This window comes from Protopterus annectens, chromosome 2.part0, assembly GCF_019279795.1.
Source record: "Protopterus annectens isolate FY-2018-M chromosome 2.part0, PAN1.0, whole genome shotgun sequence".
NCBI classification, from domain to species: domain Eukaryota; kingdom Metazoa; phylum Chordata; order Ceratodontiformes; family Protopteridae; genus Protopterus; species Protopterus annectens.
Genome location: NC_056728.1, coordinates 1,103,779,663 through 1,103,797,404, shown reverse-complemented (window position 1 = coordinate 1,103,797,404; position 17,742 = coordinate 1,103,779,663). Strand labels below are relative to the sequence as shown.

Genomic DNA, 17,742 nt, shown 5'->3' with positions numbered 1-17,742 from the left:
CAACACACCCACACGCGCGCGCACACACACACACACACACACACACACACACACACACACACACACACACACACACACACACGCACGCACACACACAAAAAGTTCACTGAATTAGAAACATTCTCCATTTAGGTTGCAGAGACACTGCAAACTGTGGCAAGATGGCTAAAGAAGTGTATTTAATGTCATTAGGGCTCCCAAAATATAAAAAAATGCTTTCTCACCAGTATATCTGTTAAATGTAGTTTAGTACATGAAGGTTTGACTGACTCACCTTATAGTGCCATACATCTGATGGCATGCATTAATAATACTATATTTTTACATCAGATGGCATGCATTAATAATACTGTATTTTGATGTCACAATGACTGTAATGTGATTTTTATTTTGGTATCCTTGGTTCCTTAAGGGAAGAGGTTAATCAAGTATAAAATTTTACACAATTTCAAGATTGTTTTAAGCATTGCATCCCAATAAATTGTTGTAACACAAAAAAAGCAAGCACACCTCTCACACAAAATGTCATATATAGCAGAATTAATAATGGGAACTGTAGTAATTTTACCATTATTATTATAAAAAGCTAATGCAAAACAAGACTGCAGTTTCTCCTCAGTATTTAGATAAGCAGTGCGGTATTAACTATGGGGAGGGTGGGGTTACTTGACCATATCATTGATAATTGTAGAGGGTTTTAATAGTTTAGTTTTTTTTGGTCAGCTAGAAACTTGTAGTTTGGGGAAGAACCTGCAAAAGTCACACACATACTGTTCTATCTCTGAATTTAATGTTACAGGTTCACTATGTTTTGACAAAGAATTGCCACAGTTTTAAATTCATCACAATACTGCATTTCTCTTTTCTGTTCAGAAGCCATATACTTCAGTGCATGCACCCTTCCCACGTTGTCAAAGGGTAAAAGCCACAGTAACGGACACAATGACATATCGTGACTCTTTCCAGAGACACAGCTGTTAATAGGTCTGCTGCAGAATGTTAGTCTTGGCACAGTTCTGTCTTCACACTCATTTATCCTGTTGTTTCTGTAGTAGATTGTACAGCTGGTTTTCAGATCTAGCATGCTTTATTTCTGTATCTGTCTGTCCCATCCTGTATGGTGATCTCTACCAAATGTACTAGCTTTATGATTTTTTTAGCATTTCCTTGGCAGGACACTTCCCATGTTGTTTATATTTTGTCTGATTTACTTCTGTAGATTGGGTGATTAATATTTTCTGTCCAGCTATCCACATTTCACATTCCCTTTGCTTTTTATTCACTAGTGACCTCTGCCATCATCCTTATATGGTATGGTTCTGGCCCTGCTGCATTTAAGAATGGCAGTCCTTTGCACAACAAGCCTCCTCCTTCTCCTTTCTGCCCCTCATCTGTTGTATGTCTGTTTCTGTCTGTCTTCCGCAGAGATACTGTACAAACTGTAGATGGTGTTTTTCTGTACAGAGCTAGACTTCGTGATGATGTTGCTAATACTCAGGGTTACTGCTTCAACAGTGGGCTGTTAGAGTCTCCATAGAATACTTCTCCTATAACCAATCTGCAAAAAAATAGTTTTACTGAATAGCTCGTGGCACACCTGCAGCAAGGACAACGCAGTGGCACAGTGTTGAAGACTGCTACCTTATAGTATGTACTGTCAAAGTTTATTCCTGATCTCTGTGTGTGTATATGTTCTCCATGTAGGTTTCTATGGGTACTCTGGTTTGCTCTAGATGAGATGGGGTGCCAGCTGAAAGTCACAGGACAGTAATTGCTTCTTGGCACTGCCTGCTGGCCATCAAGTCTTCCTTTATAATACTCTAGACCATATTCCTTAATAGTGTCATTGCCACACATCCACTATGGTGGCAGCCCTACAAAGGTGCTGTCATTCATGTAGACATTTGGGAGTTTTGTTCTTTCTCCAACATCCCAGCAATGAGAGCATTTTTGTTTTAAGTTCCCCATCTGTGAGCAGAGAATTGTGCTATCCACATCACCACAAGCCCTTATAATGCCCTCTCCCTGTGAATGCATTTTCCTATGCGCTTGTTAATGAGGACTACTACTACAAGACAGTGGCTTGGTGAGCCATAGCCCTGCCCACAGAATACTCACCATCACACTGACTGTCCTTGGAGGGATTGTGGCTGTTCACATTTTGATCCACAACACCTTCTATATCCATTATCTTCTACTAGCACTTTAAATCCCATGAGCTTCTACTTGAACGTGTGTCATCTGGGGCATAGTTAGGGCTTCATCCCTCTGTGCCACCACCAATGGCATGTAGAGTGCAGATTTAAAGGTATAGTAGACAGTTTGGGAATTTACTGGATTTATGTGAATCACAGTTAAAGTTTTCCAAATGTCAAGACTGACATCACTGACAGGGAGTCATAGAACGGTGTTGAGCTGTTCAATGATGTATATGCTACATTTGCCCTTGTAGCCCTGGTTTTGGCTGAACAGGGTCTACAATGGATCAGATTACTTGCCCAGTTAACAAATATACTATTAAAAAAGACAAGACATGTCAGAAACTGTACAGTGGAAATTTGTCACTTTTGTGTTTAAATTGTCAGCTTCATACCCGGTAGAATGCTGCATGTGCTCTGAATAAATCTGACACACCATAGGTTCATAGGTTGGTACTGAGCTATCTGCCCGAAGGCATATATTAGCCCAGCCACGTTGTGCGGTATTCACTGTCCCTTTAGTAGTTCCCTAGACCCTTGTAATAGCAGCTAGTACCCTTGGCCCCTATCTAGCAGTGCTGTTGGTGTGTTCCCCGGTGTGAACTTTCTGTTACCCATCCACTCATCAAAGTTCCTCTTGAAGAGTGATAGTGAGGGGCTCTGTCTTATGTAGATCGGGACCCTGTTCCATAGTAAGGGAAGTCTCTGCGAAGGGAATCTATCCCTCCAGCATGTTCTATTCATTGTTGTGTTGAGGTTTATATCCCTAGAGCGTGTAGCTCGAGTAGATTTGGTTTTGCTAAGATGGAGCATGTTCAACAATTCTGGGTTGGACATGGCTCTGCATGTTAGACAGAGATCGCCTCTGAGAAAGTGGTATGCAACAGAGAACAGTCTTAGCTTTTTCAGTCAGGCTGCATAGGGCAACTGTTTGAGGCCAGTAAATGTAATACTTCTGTAATAGACTCATAGGTGAGTACTAGGCCAGCTGTCCTGCGGGGCTATTTTAAGCCTAGCCAATTACCTGAGATACTCAGTGAATGACTAGTACTAACAGTGTACAGGGATAAAGCCTTGGCTATGACCCATGCAACCAGAATTTGATTAATAGCTGAGCAATGGTATGGGGAACACAGGAGTGAAGTTGCAAAGAAGGTTTGTTACTCTTTGGAGAGAGAGTATGGGACATGTATTTAGGGCACATGGTACCATATTAAAGCCCTAGGTGGAGGCTAGAGACCACTCAGGAATATTAGCTTCAAGGGGAGAGGGTGGCAGGCAGGCTTGCAGGTTACATTATTTATGCCCACCGTGCACTCCTGAATGGGTTTCTGGGTATGAGCAATGTAAAAACCCAAATCCCTCTATACAGATGCAGCATGACAGCACTGAACCCCAGTTACCTGCCACTCACCCCCAAGGAATGAATGAACCAAAGGCCTCTTTTTGAGGAATGAATGGGTTAATAAGATGGCCTGAACCGGACCAAACAAAAGGTACTTAGCTGCTGATAATTTTTTATGTATATATTCAGGCAGTAAAATATAAGAAATTACTATGGACTCTTCCAAAGTATTTAGAAAAAACTCAACCACAATGATCATAACGGTCAAAACAGTTTTAGAAGGCTTGTATTCCCATTTCACAGCAACTGGTATCTATTTTATATGTGTTTCACTGCAATTTAAAAAGTTTGGTCTAATGTTTTACTTTTTCTATATTGCAACCTGCAGATCTTAATGAATGTGGACTGAAACCTCGACCGTGCAAACACAGGTGTATGAATACTTTTGGCAGCTATAAATGCTACTGCCTGAATGGCTACATGCTTATGCCAGATGGAAGTTGTGGAAGTAAGTTGCAGAGCAGAGCGCTTTTCTGTTTATATGATAAGTACTAAAAACTAGTGACCTAAATGACCAAATATGTTAAATTTGCTACATTATAAAATGCATTTTTGAAAGTCTGTTTATTTTATTTATTTATTTATTTATTTTGTAGCTGGGAGCAAAAAATGTTTAAATGACCCATGTCTCATATTTTCTAAGCTCTTTACTTCTATTTGAAACTATCTGTGTGTACAGTTAGCAGTTGTTATTTGTTGACCTATAATTTGAGTTTAATTTAAGCACCCCTGCACTACCAGGCTATAACTCATACTACACTTTTCGACCATATAACCTGGACCAGAACACCAAAGGTGGAGGTGTGTCCATATTCATTAAGGATATCCACACCTCCAGGCTAGTTGCTCAGCATAATGCATCCGAGGATATCCAAGTGCAACTAACTCTGGGCAAAACTGCAATTCAAATTGTAGCTTGCTACTGATCCCCCACCATGCCCCAGGATTCCCACTCCTCTTTCCTTGATAAACTGGAAAATATTAGGATTCAACCAAACACCCTAATAATGGGCGATTTCAACTACCCCACCATTAACTGGTAAAACTACTCATGTACCAACTCCTTCGCTCAAAGCTTTCTGGAATTCATAAATTCCAATGCCCTTGGTCAACTTATCCACACACCCACCAGGGGCAGCAATATCCTAGACCTAGTCATTACCAACATGAGTGACTGGTGTTTCACACCAAAAATCAACTCCTCATTGGTCCGATCTGACAAATCACCTTAGATATCCACATCCCCCACCCCTCATTAAGGAAACCACAGTAAAAAGAAATCTCCAAAGCCAACTTCATGCTTCTTAAGACAGAATGCACTCTATAAGCACATACACGAGTGCATGGATCATGCTATCCCAAACAGAATCAAGACTCTATCCTCCAAAAATAGGAAGCCACTCTGGTGGTCCCCTGCCATAAACAAACTGTACAACAGAAGGAAGAAACTGTTGCAAAAGAAAATAAAATCCATGAGTGGGGGAGCTCCCTGGTCAGTCTCAGTAAGAAGCTGAGATCCCTTATAAGATCCTCCAATGTAGCTACGAAAACAAAATTACCACTGATTCTAAGAACAACCAGAAAGCATTCTATAGCTATGTCAAGAATCTCAATGACAGTTACAGCACAATGGCACAAAAATTACAGACCTAACTGATATTGCCAACATCCTGGCAGATAGGTTCAGTGCTAACTTTAAACCCCTCTCACCCCCTAAAGGGCCCATATCTATACAGGAAGAATGCAGAGTCCCAGTAATCACAACTACACAGGTAAAAGCTGCACTTTCTAAAGCCAAAAACACAGCATCCATGGGACCGGACAACATCCCAGGCTGCGTTTTACACAAAGTTCAGAACAAACTGGCTCCCCACCTAAGCACCATGTTCAATCAAAGCCTCACATCAGGCTTTGTGCCCACTGAATGGCACACAGCAACAGTTATCCCACTCCACAAAGGGGGAGCCACCACTGATCCCGGGAATTATCGCCCTATTAGCCTGACGAGCCTGGTCTGCAAGGCCATGGAACGTATCATCATGGAACTCATAAACAAAGACATTGGTAATCTCCAAACTCTGGACCCCACCCAGTTCGGGTTTGTGAAAGGCAGATCATGCCTCCTGAACCTGATCGACTTCTTTAAGGCAGTCAACAAAGCCGTAGACGAGGGTAAGGTGGTTCACACAGCCTATCTTGACTTCGCCAAGGCTTTTGACACCCCCCCCCCCATTCTAGAATTATAGCTAAACTCACTAAACTAGATATAAATCCCTACATCACAAGATGGGTTGCCAACTGGCTCAATGACAGAACCCACACTGTAAAAGTTTCAGACTCCAAATCTGACTTCAAACCACTGACAAGTGGAGTACCACAGGGTTCAATCCTGGGACCTCTCCTGTTTGGTATCTACTTCTTTGAAGTACAGGCTAACACAAAACGCCTCTGGCTATTGAAGTTCACAGATGACTGCAAACTAGGAGCCATAGTCGAGTCCTCAAATGATCTGGACATCCTACAGAAGGGCCTCACTGAGACAGATGCCTGGTGTCAGAGCCATGGCCTCAAGCTCATTGCCAAAAAGTGCAGTGTCATCCCCTTTGGTAAAAACTCTGTACCCATGAACTACTACATAGGTGGCAGTCTACTTAACACTGAATGTGTGATAAGAGAGTAGTCAGGAAGTCCTTCTACGTGGCCCACCTCATCACAAAAGAGATCTCATCCAGGAAAAAAGAGGTCATTGTTCCCTTCTAGTCGACACTCATTAGACCCATTATAGAGTACAATGCCCCTTTTGGAATGTACCTCACAAGACATCTGCAGCAGCTGGAAAGGCCACAGAAGTACCTCACAAAGAGGATTACTGGCCTCAAACAGATGCCCTACACTGACTGTCTCAAAAAACTTCAGCTTTACTCTGTAGCATATCGCATACTCCAAGGTGATCTCTGCCTACCATATAAAGCTATGTCAAACCCAGAGCTGTTGGACATGCTACACCTTAAGAAACTGAGTCACAAAAACACAGAAAAAACGTCTAAAACTCTACAAATGCAGGCACAGTGCAGACAATCCGGTAAAGTGCATAAAGCACTTTTTGTTTAATGAACATAAACTTCCTTAGATGCATAAAAATATTAAAATAAACCACAACTTATAAAGCACCATGTGATAAAATGTTAACCTATCAGCATAAAATGCTGTGACATCATTGATTGCCAAAACATTAACCCTTTTCTAATACAAACAAAATGCATTTGAATTACATCTAAATTAACTCCACTGCTGCTAAAACGCTGCATATGTTAGTAAACACTAGTTGCTACCTACAACTACTATATGTGTCAGTTATTAAATACTTAAACATATGCTTAAACAAAACCATGTATATAAAAAACACACAAAATAGAAAAGTGTATGTACAGACACAATGAGCAAGTAAATATATATATGAATTGATGTATATATAAATAATAATGTATATATAATTTATATAAATGGATTACCCAACTAACATTCTACTCTATAAACTGCACTAATGACAGCTAAGACAAGAAAAAGGAAATGGAAGAAGGACAAGTAGCTTATGCTGTATCAAAACTAAGAGATATTTTTTAAAGTAATAATTAAATACTACAAATGATCAATTATTCTAAAATACATAAAAAATACACAAATAATGAATACCCAAAAAATTATGAATTATGAACTCTATTATCTAGCCAAACGTTTTAGTTTCAAGATGCATTTAATCGAACACACATCATTGATACCAGGGAAATAATATGCATTTAAGTGAATCTACCAATAAAGTTCAAGTTTTATTGAGGTAGGGCCACCTCGAATATCATGTATGACATGATCTATTATCTTAAATTTAAATTTGTGGTCTGGTGCAGCTGAAATATGCCTAGCTAGTGCATTCTCAATCTTCCCCTTATTTATAGCATATTGATGTTCATACACACGTTCGCGGAGCCTACGCTCCGTCTTCCCAATATAAAATACTGCTCAGGGCTGGCACTTAACTAGATATACCACAAATTTAGAATTACAATTGAACCTATTTTTTATTTGTAGGTATGGTCATTCATCACAAAAGTGTTGCCCACATCTATAAACCTACAATAATTACAAGACTGACATTTATACATCCCTGGGAATTTAATAGACTGCATCCTATTTGACTCTAACAAGTTCTTTATATTGCATCCTGTCCTATAAATAATTTTAGGAGAGCAGTATAGTTTATTAAACATCACCAGGTTACATCTCAACAATTCCCAATTTTTAAGAACCAAGTTCAATAATAGGTTACTATCTAAACTATATGTACTGACCAAGCTAAGGGTGAAATCTGACTGAATTTCTAACCTACTTGGTGGATCGGATATTCCTGATACTATACCTAAAGATGAATTTAGGTCTAAAATTGGAGATAAAATAGGTGTATATATTCCTGCAGACGTTTTAGTTTTCACTTAAGTGGTGAGGGAATCGATTAAATCATTTGGATAGGCATGGGCTAGGAACATGTTTTTTAACAGGGAACATTCTGTGTCAAAGTCTCCATCCAATGATATAATCCTAGCTGCCCTCACCATGCTGATAGGTTAACTTTTTATCACATGGTGCTTTAGAAGTTGTGGTTTATTTAAAATTTTTTATGCATCTGAGGAAGTTTATGTTCATTAAACGAAAAGCGCTTTATGGACTTTACCGAACTGTCTGTCTTTACTTGGTTGCTGCTCCTGTGCCGCATTTGTAGAGTTTTACACCTAAAGAAATCCCAATCTGTCCAAGCTACACACTCTACGGACCTAAATCTTGTCACCACAATAAACAGGATATGCTGGAGGGATAGATTCCTGTCTCAGAGACTTCCCATACTCTGGAACAAACTACCCATCTATGTCAAGCAAAGTTCCTCATTAACACTCTTCAAGAAAAATCTTGATGAGTGGATGGGAAATAGGAAATACACCTCGGGGATCACTTCTGTGGTTCTGCTCGACAGTGGCACAGGAAAATAACTTTCTTGGGTGGCGTAAGCCAGGGAACCTTGTTGGCTAGGCTTTCTTAGACCCTTGGGCTGATTGCCTAGTACCTTCCTATGAACCTATGACATCAAATCACCAAAATAAGTCTTCAAAAACAAAACTACGTGTCCAAAGCACAGCAAGTTAGCATTTTCTTTTGGGAGAAGAATTATTGGCAGATCTATGCCGTGAATTCCATGGTTTATATAATCACTTCAGAAATGGTTGCATCTTACTAGGAAAAAGGCATTTCCAGCACTGTAACTATCTCAGAGCACATACATAAAAAATATTTTTCCTCAACTCCCTTTCATCAAAGGGAGTTTTGGTGAATCTTGCGTTTGACAAGATGGCTGAATGTTGCAGTAATGATATGAATACCAGGAAAGATTTTAGCCAGTAATCTGACATCATATCAGTGCACATCAGTGAGCATATGACATCATTACAGTGGGTCATAGGGTCACAGCATGGTTAGACAATATAGCACACAATTCTATGAAAACTGTAGTTTACTGACATGCAAGGACAGTAACCAGTAAAGTACAATAGAGTTACAAATGGAAATGGTACATTTCATTGTCTTTGCAAGTGACCTTGTGAAAGGCTTGGAGGAAAAAAGTTTGTCTTTCTGCTGATGACATAAAGTTTTCTAGTAGAGATGACACAAAAAATAGATATAGATAAACTGAAATGAAATTTGTTGCGATTTAAGGAATGGCCTAAAATATGGTAACTTAAATGCAGTGCACTGCAGAGCAATGTAAAAGAATTTATTACGTATGGAAAGCAACATCTTTTGTTCTTCTTTCTCAGTTTATTTATAAAGATCTGTGTTCTACACTCAGCTGAATTCCTTGTTTGATTCTTCCTCCCATCTGCCTAGCTATCCTTTTCCTTGTTTCTGTAAAAAAAACCTTTCTTACTCTATTTTTAAAAGTATTTCTCAACAACTGTATGTTTGCTGTCTCCATCTATACCTTGTTTATAGTATATTGATATCCATGTCCTTTTTACAGAAGCAGGGCAGTTAGTTGCTCAGTTTTCTAAAGGAATGCTGCATTTATTTCAAAGTAACCATGACGTGTCATGTTGATTAAAAAAAAAAACTTACCTGTAGAGTGCCACACTTTGGCTTTTTGAAAGCGATTTATTTTGTAAGCCCTATTTGCCCCCAAGATGGCAATTGTTTATATTTGGACACTGCAAGACATGCAGTTGCAAGCCCCATCCTGGGTGTGGCATTGGCTGACTTTTACTAATAATGTCATACGTCTTATTTTCAACAAATAAATACCCGTGCGAACCATTTTATTCTTAAGATGATGAGATATTAAAAAGACAGCATAACTTCCAAATGGGGCTTCCATCCCCACAACCTCCCCATCATAGGTCTACAAGGCACTTAAAATTGTGTGTAGCGTGGCATGCAGGGAGTGGCAGCATGCTTGCTGGATGAGCATGGCTGTCTTTCACTGATGTTAAGTCAATAATGCCCAACATTCGAGTTTTACATTTTTTACTTTAATATTCTTAAACTTTTTACTGTTCACAAAGTAAAGAATTAGAATAACATTTAAGAAATCTTCCTAACCACCGCACCTAACTAACAGCCCCATCGAGATGTCAGTCAAGTTGGCACTGCCCACTCTTGGGTAAACTTTGTGGTGTGTCCTAAAGTTAACAATCACCCCTATGCCTACCTACCAACCTTCAAGCCTCTCCCAGTAAAACTTGATCCTGTTTGTTACCTTATACTGGGCAACTCCTTCCACCTGGTAAGGAACGAGTGATCTGTATCTTTGCAGGAACCACAATACAAGTGAAATGTAGAGCATATTTAGTGTGAGGAAGAGTATAGAACTGAGAAGAGCAGTAGACTATAAGATGGAAAGAAGTGAGTATGCCTACTGGGTGATATGTTAAAGATAACAGATATCTGTTTTAGGCTAAATATAATCTGCAGCTGCATTAATATAAGTGCTTTCAGTAGTTGAAGTTTTACTGCTGTGAATGAAAAAATAAATGAAAGAAAACATGGAATGTTTAAAAGCATAAATGTATTGGGCATTTGATGCACAGCATGGGAAAGAAACGCCATACAGTGGAGAAGGCTGCAAGCCTTTCACTGCACCTGAATGTTCTGTTCATCAGTGCCAGCACCCCTTACACAGAGAGGTGTACAATGCTACCACTGAGGTTGTCCACATTCTGATTCTACCAGCTAAGGTGGACAGAGAGAGACAGACGTCAAAAGGCATTGCTTACCATGTCCGAATTAGTTTGTTGGTATTGTGAACGCAGTATGTAGTCCAATTTGCCAAATGCAGCCGCTTACTTTGTAACACTTGCAGTGCCATGCCCTTCGCTGCCAGCCTCTGAAATAAAGGAAGCAAGCCATGAAAGGGATTATTTCATAGATTCTATAAATAATTTCTTCTGCCATAGACTGGTTTCATCATGAATAAAGCATCAATGCTGCCTGAAATAGAATGGCATTCAGACATTTTACTCAGGTACACCACAGAAAATCGCATAGGAATTTGGTGTTTCAATCTTTGTAATACCTTGCCAGTATCTAATAGTTTTACTAAAGCCAACCCATTGCCCACAGCTGGTGTGCAGGATTATATATCTGTCTGTATTACAGGGTTCTTCACTATTCAACAACACACCAAGAGGAAGAAACTGGGCATTTGGCACAGTGCCTGTAGCTCAGGCATCGATAAAATAGCTTTGTCACATTGTTTTATTTTAAGTGTAGATTTCCAGCATTTTTTGGGACTAATGTAATGTAGTAATCTGAAAAATTAGTTGTGTTTCTCACAAAAAAACAGTAAATTAGAATTTTGGTTTAGTCCGCATCTCGACATGCATACTATACTGTGTTGTTTGGGTGGGAATACACAGATGTTGAATAGACATTTAAAATGGATTAATTCCCTGATCTCAGTTTACAAATACAAACTCAGATTTTCCCTGTTTTGTTCCTGTATGTTCTGCCGTCATTTTTCATGGCACCGAAACTGTAATTTATTTCATTTTCAACCCCTGTTGTAAATCAATATGTTTTTCTTACTGAAACATTCATTTCCCCCTTGCTGTAAGAAATCTTCTTTTAAGGAAGTAGTGAAACAAACATTTTCTGTATACTTTAACGTGAGGATGGGCCATAATGCTACTTAAGCATAAACATAATCTGTACCCGCTATGAAATTTAAGAATGTGTACTTGTAATCTGATCAGTATTTAGTGACGTGGTCACTAGTCTTCATCAGAGCAATGCTTTTACATGGTTTCATGAATTTCACATTAGTCATTTTTCAAGTCATCGGTAAACATATTGTTTTACTTGTAAATTAAAACTACCTTTTATAAGGATATGAAAGTAATTTCCGGTCCTGTCCCTTAAGAATCTTTATAAGAAAGAAATGATAGTGTCATAAAGTCATGAGGTTTGCTTTGGATGTAAAAATATCAAACATTTTAGAAGATGAGGATAACCTCACCCACTAAGTCAGCTGTTTTTCCTTGCTCAGTGTATAAATTATATATCAAAGTTGCCAACATTAGCTTAACTTTAAGAGGTTTTGCATATCTTGCATAGCTTAATCTTTTCTGCCTCTCCAACAAATGTACCTGATATTTTTATCTTATAAATGATTTCCCTACTGTATCTTGTGTATCTGTACTCTCTGGACTTTCTTCAAGATGTTTAATATACGAAACTCATTTAATCTCATCTGTGCTGTTGTAAAGTGTTTTACACCCTGAACTACTTTCATTGTCCTCTATGAAACTGTTACCACATGCATCCAGAATGACATATCATATTTTGATGGGGTCTTGCCAAGTATCTGTACAAAGTGATAACTTTTTACATTATTTGCATATAAAATGGAAACAAAATAAACATTATCACTTATAATGCATTTCAAACTATCATTTTCACAGAAACTTGGTTCATTTGTAACATTTCATTATACAATACAATGTCATTCAGCAGTTTAAAAATGACGTAATTATTTTAACTACAACGTTCACGGTTATGTACAAAGCATAAATGCGAATGAAGAAAAGGTAACAATTAAACATAAACAACTAATCAGCCAAATACTATTACTTGCATATCAAAAATATGTAACACTTCCCCTGTCTCTTCATAAGTAAAAATAAGGTGAAAGAGAATCTAGTTAGTAAATAAACAACATCCAAGAAAACTTCAAGTTCTTTTTGCTAGGCATAGTCCTCTTGAGTCGATAAAGCATTCTGATTGCATCTTCGGGACCTTCAAAAATCTGTACCATGTTTGCATATGTAAGCAAATGGAGTGCAGAAAAGTATATTAAATCCCTAGAGATTTCCATGTAGCTCTGACACCATTAAAGCTTTCTGTTTTTGCAAAAACCTTTTAAGAAGGGTCAAGGAACATATAGACTGTCATCATATCTAAAACAAACCTCATACCTTTCTGCCAGGCACCAATAATAATAAATTTTCCTTTAATGAGTCAGTAATGACAGACCTGGCAGGTTGAGGATGGCATTAGCTGCTTGTAGGTGCAGTCCTCACAGAATTTGTTAAGCACTCTGTATTTTTGCCACTTCAAAAGAGTCAAAGTAGTAAGTTCCTCAAACAGATATTTTTCAGTCACACAGAACTAATTTTTGCCTCGGCATGTCTTCTCTTATTCCTGCAATTTTAACATTTTAGCCTTTATTCCATTTTTTTAATTTCTTTATTGATGTTGATATATCACAATACAGGATTATTTACATACTCAGTGTGTATATCAACATCTAGCAACAGTTACCCTCTTTCAGTTCTTCAACTAAATGACTCATTTTAATAATTATTTTTTTAAATATTTTTATTGAAATTTTATATACAGGAGCAAACACCTTGAAGAGTTTTGTCATGTTTTTCTTACTTACTTGTAATGCTACCGTATGTAGTGTATGAAGTACCAATTTGCACCTTCATTATATCAGCGAATGGTTTCATGCTTAAAAAAAATGTAAAATTAGTTTTCCCTGCACTGATGACTGAGAATTAACATTGATGCTTAACCTTAGTGACATCAACAGAGTGGAAAACATGAGAGGCTTCCATAGACTTTAATGGACACAAATTGCGCGTGCACAGAGGCATCCATTACAGTCTACAGACAGCCTACATGACATCTCACAAGGAAACACTAAATTTGTTTTGAGCCATGGTTTTAATAAAAAGTTTATTAAGCTTTTTATTTAGAAAATGGCCCAAATACATATGGATACATTTTTGCAAAATGCATCTTGGCACTTAACTCACCAAATGCCACAGTGCAGTAGTAAATCATGGCAAAACACTTCAACTTAATAAAACAAATAACGACTTATACAACTACCTATATTAATTCCTGCTGTATCCATTCCTAAAATTCATTAAACATAAACAGATCTTAGAACATAGAATAATTTTTCTCTATTAATGAATTCAGTTTTATCCAGTACTCATATTCCGTGGTTATTTAGTTTGTTTTCATCTTAATAGTAGACATTCCTTTATGACAGAAAACAGTGACATTTATAAATTCTGTAAATGAAGGCATAACTTCATTCATTTCAATAATTATTACACTCCTTTATCTTGACACTATGTTCTTCTTGATTTGGTGTAGTTAAAATGCATGCAGTATTATGTTTTGTATATGTCTGCTAAGCATGGTAATTTTTTAAAAACAACACATCTTCATAAACTAATATCTATAATTTGCTTTACTTTACTTTATTCCATATTGCATTACTTATCGTATTACTATGCAAACAAATTGATTCATCTTACGTAAGAGATAAGAAAAAGCAAATTATCTAACCCATATTTTCACTGTATCCTATTTATTCTTTAAAGGTAGTCACTAGGCATTTAGTCTCGGGGGCCATTGTGGACCCCAGCCTAATTATCCCCAGAGAACTGCCTAGTTAAATGACTTGCTCAGAGTAACCTAGTAGACAAATGGAGGCTGAGAGATTCAAACCATGGACTACAGGAAACAACTCATTAATAGCCCATAACCGTAGTCCGCAGCAGTTACTGCCAGACTGATATTTTGTGCAAACTACTGTTAAAGTCACTTGTACTTGTTACCTTAATTTACAAATTTGCTGTTATCTTACCAAAAAATTCATCATATTGTAATGCTTACTTGTACCAGGTATGTCTGCTCAACATCTTCAAAGCCTTCAATTAACATACAGGTAATTATGCCCAACCTCTTTCCCTCAGAAAATACAATGTTATAACTTCTTCCATGTTTCACCATCGTGCTCCTTCTTTAAGCTATTTTACATCCTCCAACACCATTTATATCAGGGCTTCCTAGGTATGTGTGATGTATTTTTGGCCCCCTTAATTCCTGCAAATTACTCGTATCTGGGGAATACATAGAATGCAGCAATTCTCTCTGTTTGATAACCTACATTCCGAAATTAATAGATTTAATCATGATCATCATTATCACCTTCCATTTTCCCCATTTCTGCATGGGGGTTGTATCAGCTGGCTCCACCTGTCTCAATTCCCATTATCACCTTCCATTTTCCCCATTTCTGCATGGGGGTTGTATCAGCTGTCTCCACCTGTCTCAATTCCCATTATCACCTTCCATTTCCCCATTGCTGCATGGGGGTTGTATCAGCTGTCCCCACCTGTCTCAATTCCCATTATCACCTTCCATTTTCCCCATTTCTGCATGGGGGTTATATCGGCTGTCTCCACCTGTCTCAATTCCCATTATCACCTTCCATTTCCCCATTTCTGCATGGGGGTTGTATCAGCTGTCTCCACCTGTCTCAATTCCCATTATCACCTTCCATTTCCCCATTTCTGCATGGGGGTTGTATCAGCTGGCTCCACCTGTCTCAGTTCAGAGGCACCCTTTTACCATTTTCAACAGTCATACCTTAATGTTGCAGGGCATTTCACATGCAATCCATCCATATCTTGGCTGGACAACCTTGTCTTGCCTTGATCCTGTCTCTCCAGAATTTTCTTTAACAGTTCATTTTCTGCTTTCCTGCACACCTGACTGAACCACCATGACCTGTTCTCCTTGACTTTCTCTGCAGCCGGGGCTACTTTGGCTTCTGCTCTGATGTCCTCATTTCTTCTTCTGTCCCTCAGTGTGCATCCTACTACCTATTGTAGACACTTCATCTCCCGTACTTCGTTTCATCACATGACATAGCATTCTCAACCTCTTAAGAGGCCAGAGTGGAACACAGACCCTAGTAATGTGTGACAAACAGTCAAAATGTAGGACACCCTATTTTTGTACTGTGCGAACATGCACCATTTCCATGGGACCTGGCTGAAGTGGGCTTTCTGCCAGACGTACTAAGTTAGTGAATACTGTACATTTTTAAAATTCAATAGGACACGTGTCAATTAACAAAGTCAGCAGAAACCATCGTAGCAAATAGTTACATAATAGTATTTAAGTTCAGCTATTAAAAAAATGCCCTTCAGCACCTGCTTTTCCAACCCCTCCACATTTTCCCCCAACTAAATCCGTTAACTAAACCAATCAAGGACAAATCAGAGCAGAATCAGCGACAAATAAAGAATTGGCCAGGGACACTTAAAATATTGCTACCATCACCTTGAGCATTGACAGAATACAAGAATGTGAATTCATTTGCACTTTCTGAAATAAAAAGTGTATAACTTGTTATTATTTGTTAAATGTAATGCACCACATTTTCTCCAAAAGTCACCAGCCTGGCTCTCAATGAATCAGGGACAAATCCAGAAATAATCAGGGGCACTTAAATATTATTGCAATTAACCTGAGACATTGACAGAATAGAGAATATGAATTAATATATGCTTTTTGAAACAGCAAATTTATAATTCTAATTCCAGTTCTTGCCATTTGTTAAGTCAATAAAATGTGCATTGGCAAAGCTGGTGTGCTTCTTTGACTCTGTCTAGAATGTCATTTTTCAGTGAAACTCATACTTTATTTAAACTCTAAAGCTTGCCAGCAAGTTTTGCATTTCCATTATTCTATCATACTGACCTTGAAGCCTTAACAAATCTTAAGGGTTTATCACAAATGTAAAGTATATGCAAAGAGATTTGTGTGATGATATTTGCGTCTTGCTTAATTTAAAAATATTAAGTCTTTGCTTAGGAATGACAGACATAAACATGAAAGTTTACAGTGTTTGATAAGGGAGTGACTTCCATATTAATAATGCTCACACACTAGGCATTATTGCCACATTTAACATTTAATGTGGTGGCTGTGATCATTGCTTGTTATTAGGTACAATAAAGTTGAAATTCCATAGCAATAGTGTGCCCTTTATTAAATGCCTCTTTTTCTTGCATTTGACCTAGCATCAGTTTAAATAATTTCTAGGGCATGGTCAGCATATTAATACTGATGTAATGTGAGTCGGCATTTAAAATTCTGAAACTTAATCTCGTTTTGAAAACAAGCTTGAACATACTTTTACTTTATATTTGAACTTTACAATCTGAGACCATTTACATTTGATCTGAGAAAGAAAATCAGTTATTTTAGTCATCTTATTTGCTTTTAGACAATTTATGTAGATTTATGCTAGCAAATTAATTATTGATGATTTTTAATTTAACTTATGTTAGCAAGATACATGTTCCAGTTAAAAAAGAAAACAGCTTGAAAGAATTTAGTTGTTAGAAGCAAAACTTAACTTAATCATGTTGGGGATTACACTCATTCATCCAAAATGCCCACTCACAGCCAATAAAACTACTCCCCGGACTTCTGAGCATGCAGTAAAGAAGGGGTGTTCCCTTGGCCAGCAGAGCACAGGTTTTCTTGAATGGAACGTAGGCAGCAGGGAGGGCAGCACAGAGCATGTAACAGGAGGGAGAGTTGTATAGTCAGGCACAAAAAAGATAACTCGTTTTCTTGAAGTTGAAACTTACTTGACTAGCTTGTATACTGCGATGCCAATTGGCTATCACTGTGGTATACACTCCAGTCAAAAATCACAAAGCGGAGCCACAACTGCTCAATGCGGAACAGCAGAACAGTGGGCTGATTCAACCACAAATGCGG

General features: G+C 38.1%; 1 protein-coding gene across 4 annotated transcripts in view; it reads left to right on the top strand.

The window, feature by feature from the left end:
- NPNT (nephronectin) overlaps positions 1-17,742 on the top strand; it is a 387,764-nt gene that overhangs the window by 210,805 nt on the left and 159,217 nt on the right. For all 4 annotated transcript variants that reach the window (XM_044061299.1, XM_044061301.1, XM_044061302.1 and 1 more), the window contains one exon: positions 3,932-4,051. In XM_044061299.1, the coding sequence (XP_043917234.1) occupies positions 3,932-4,051 (120 nt within the window). The remainder of the gene's footprint in view (positions 1-3,931; positions 4,052-17,742) is intronic.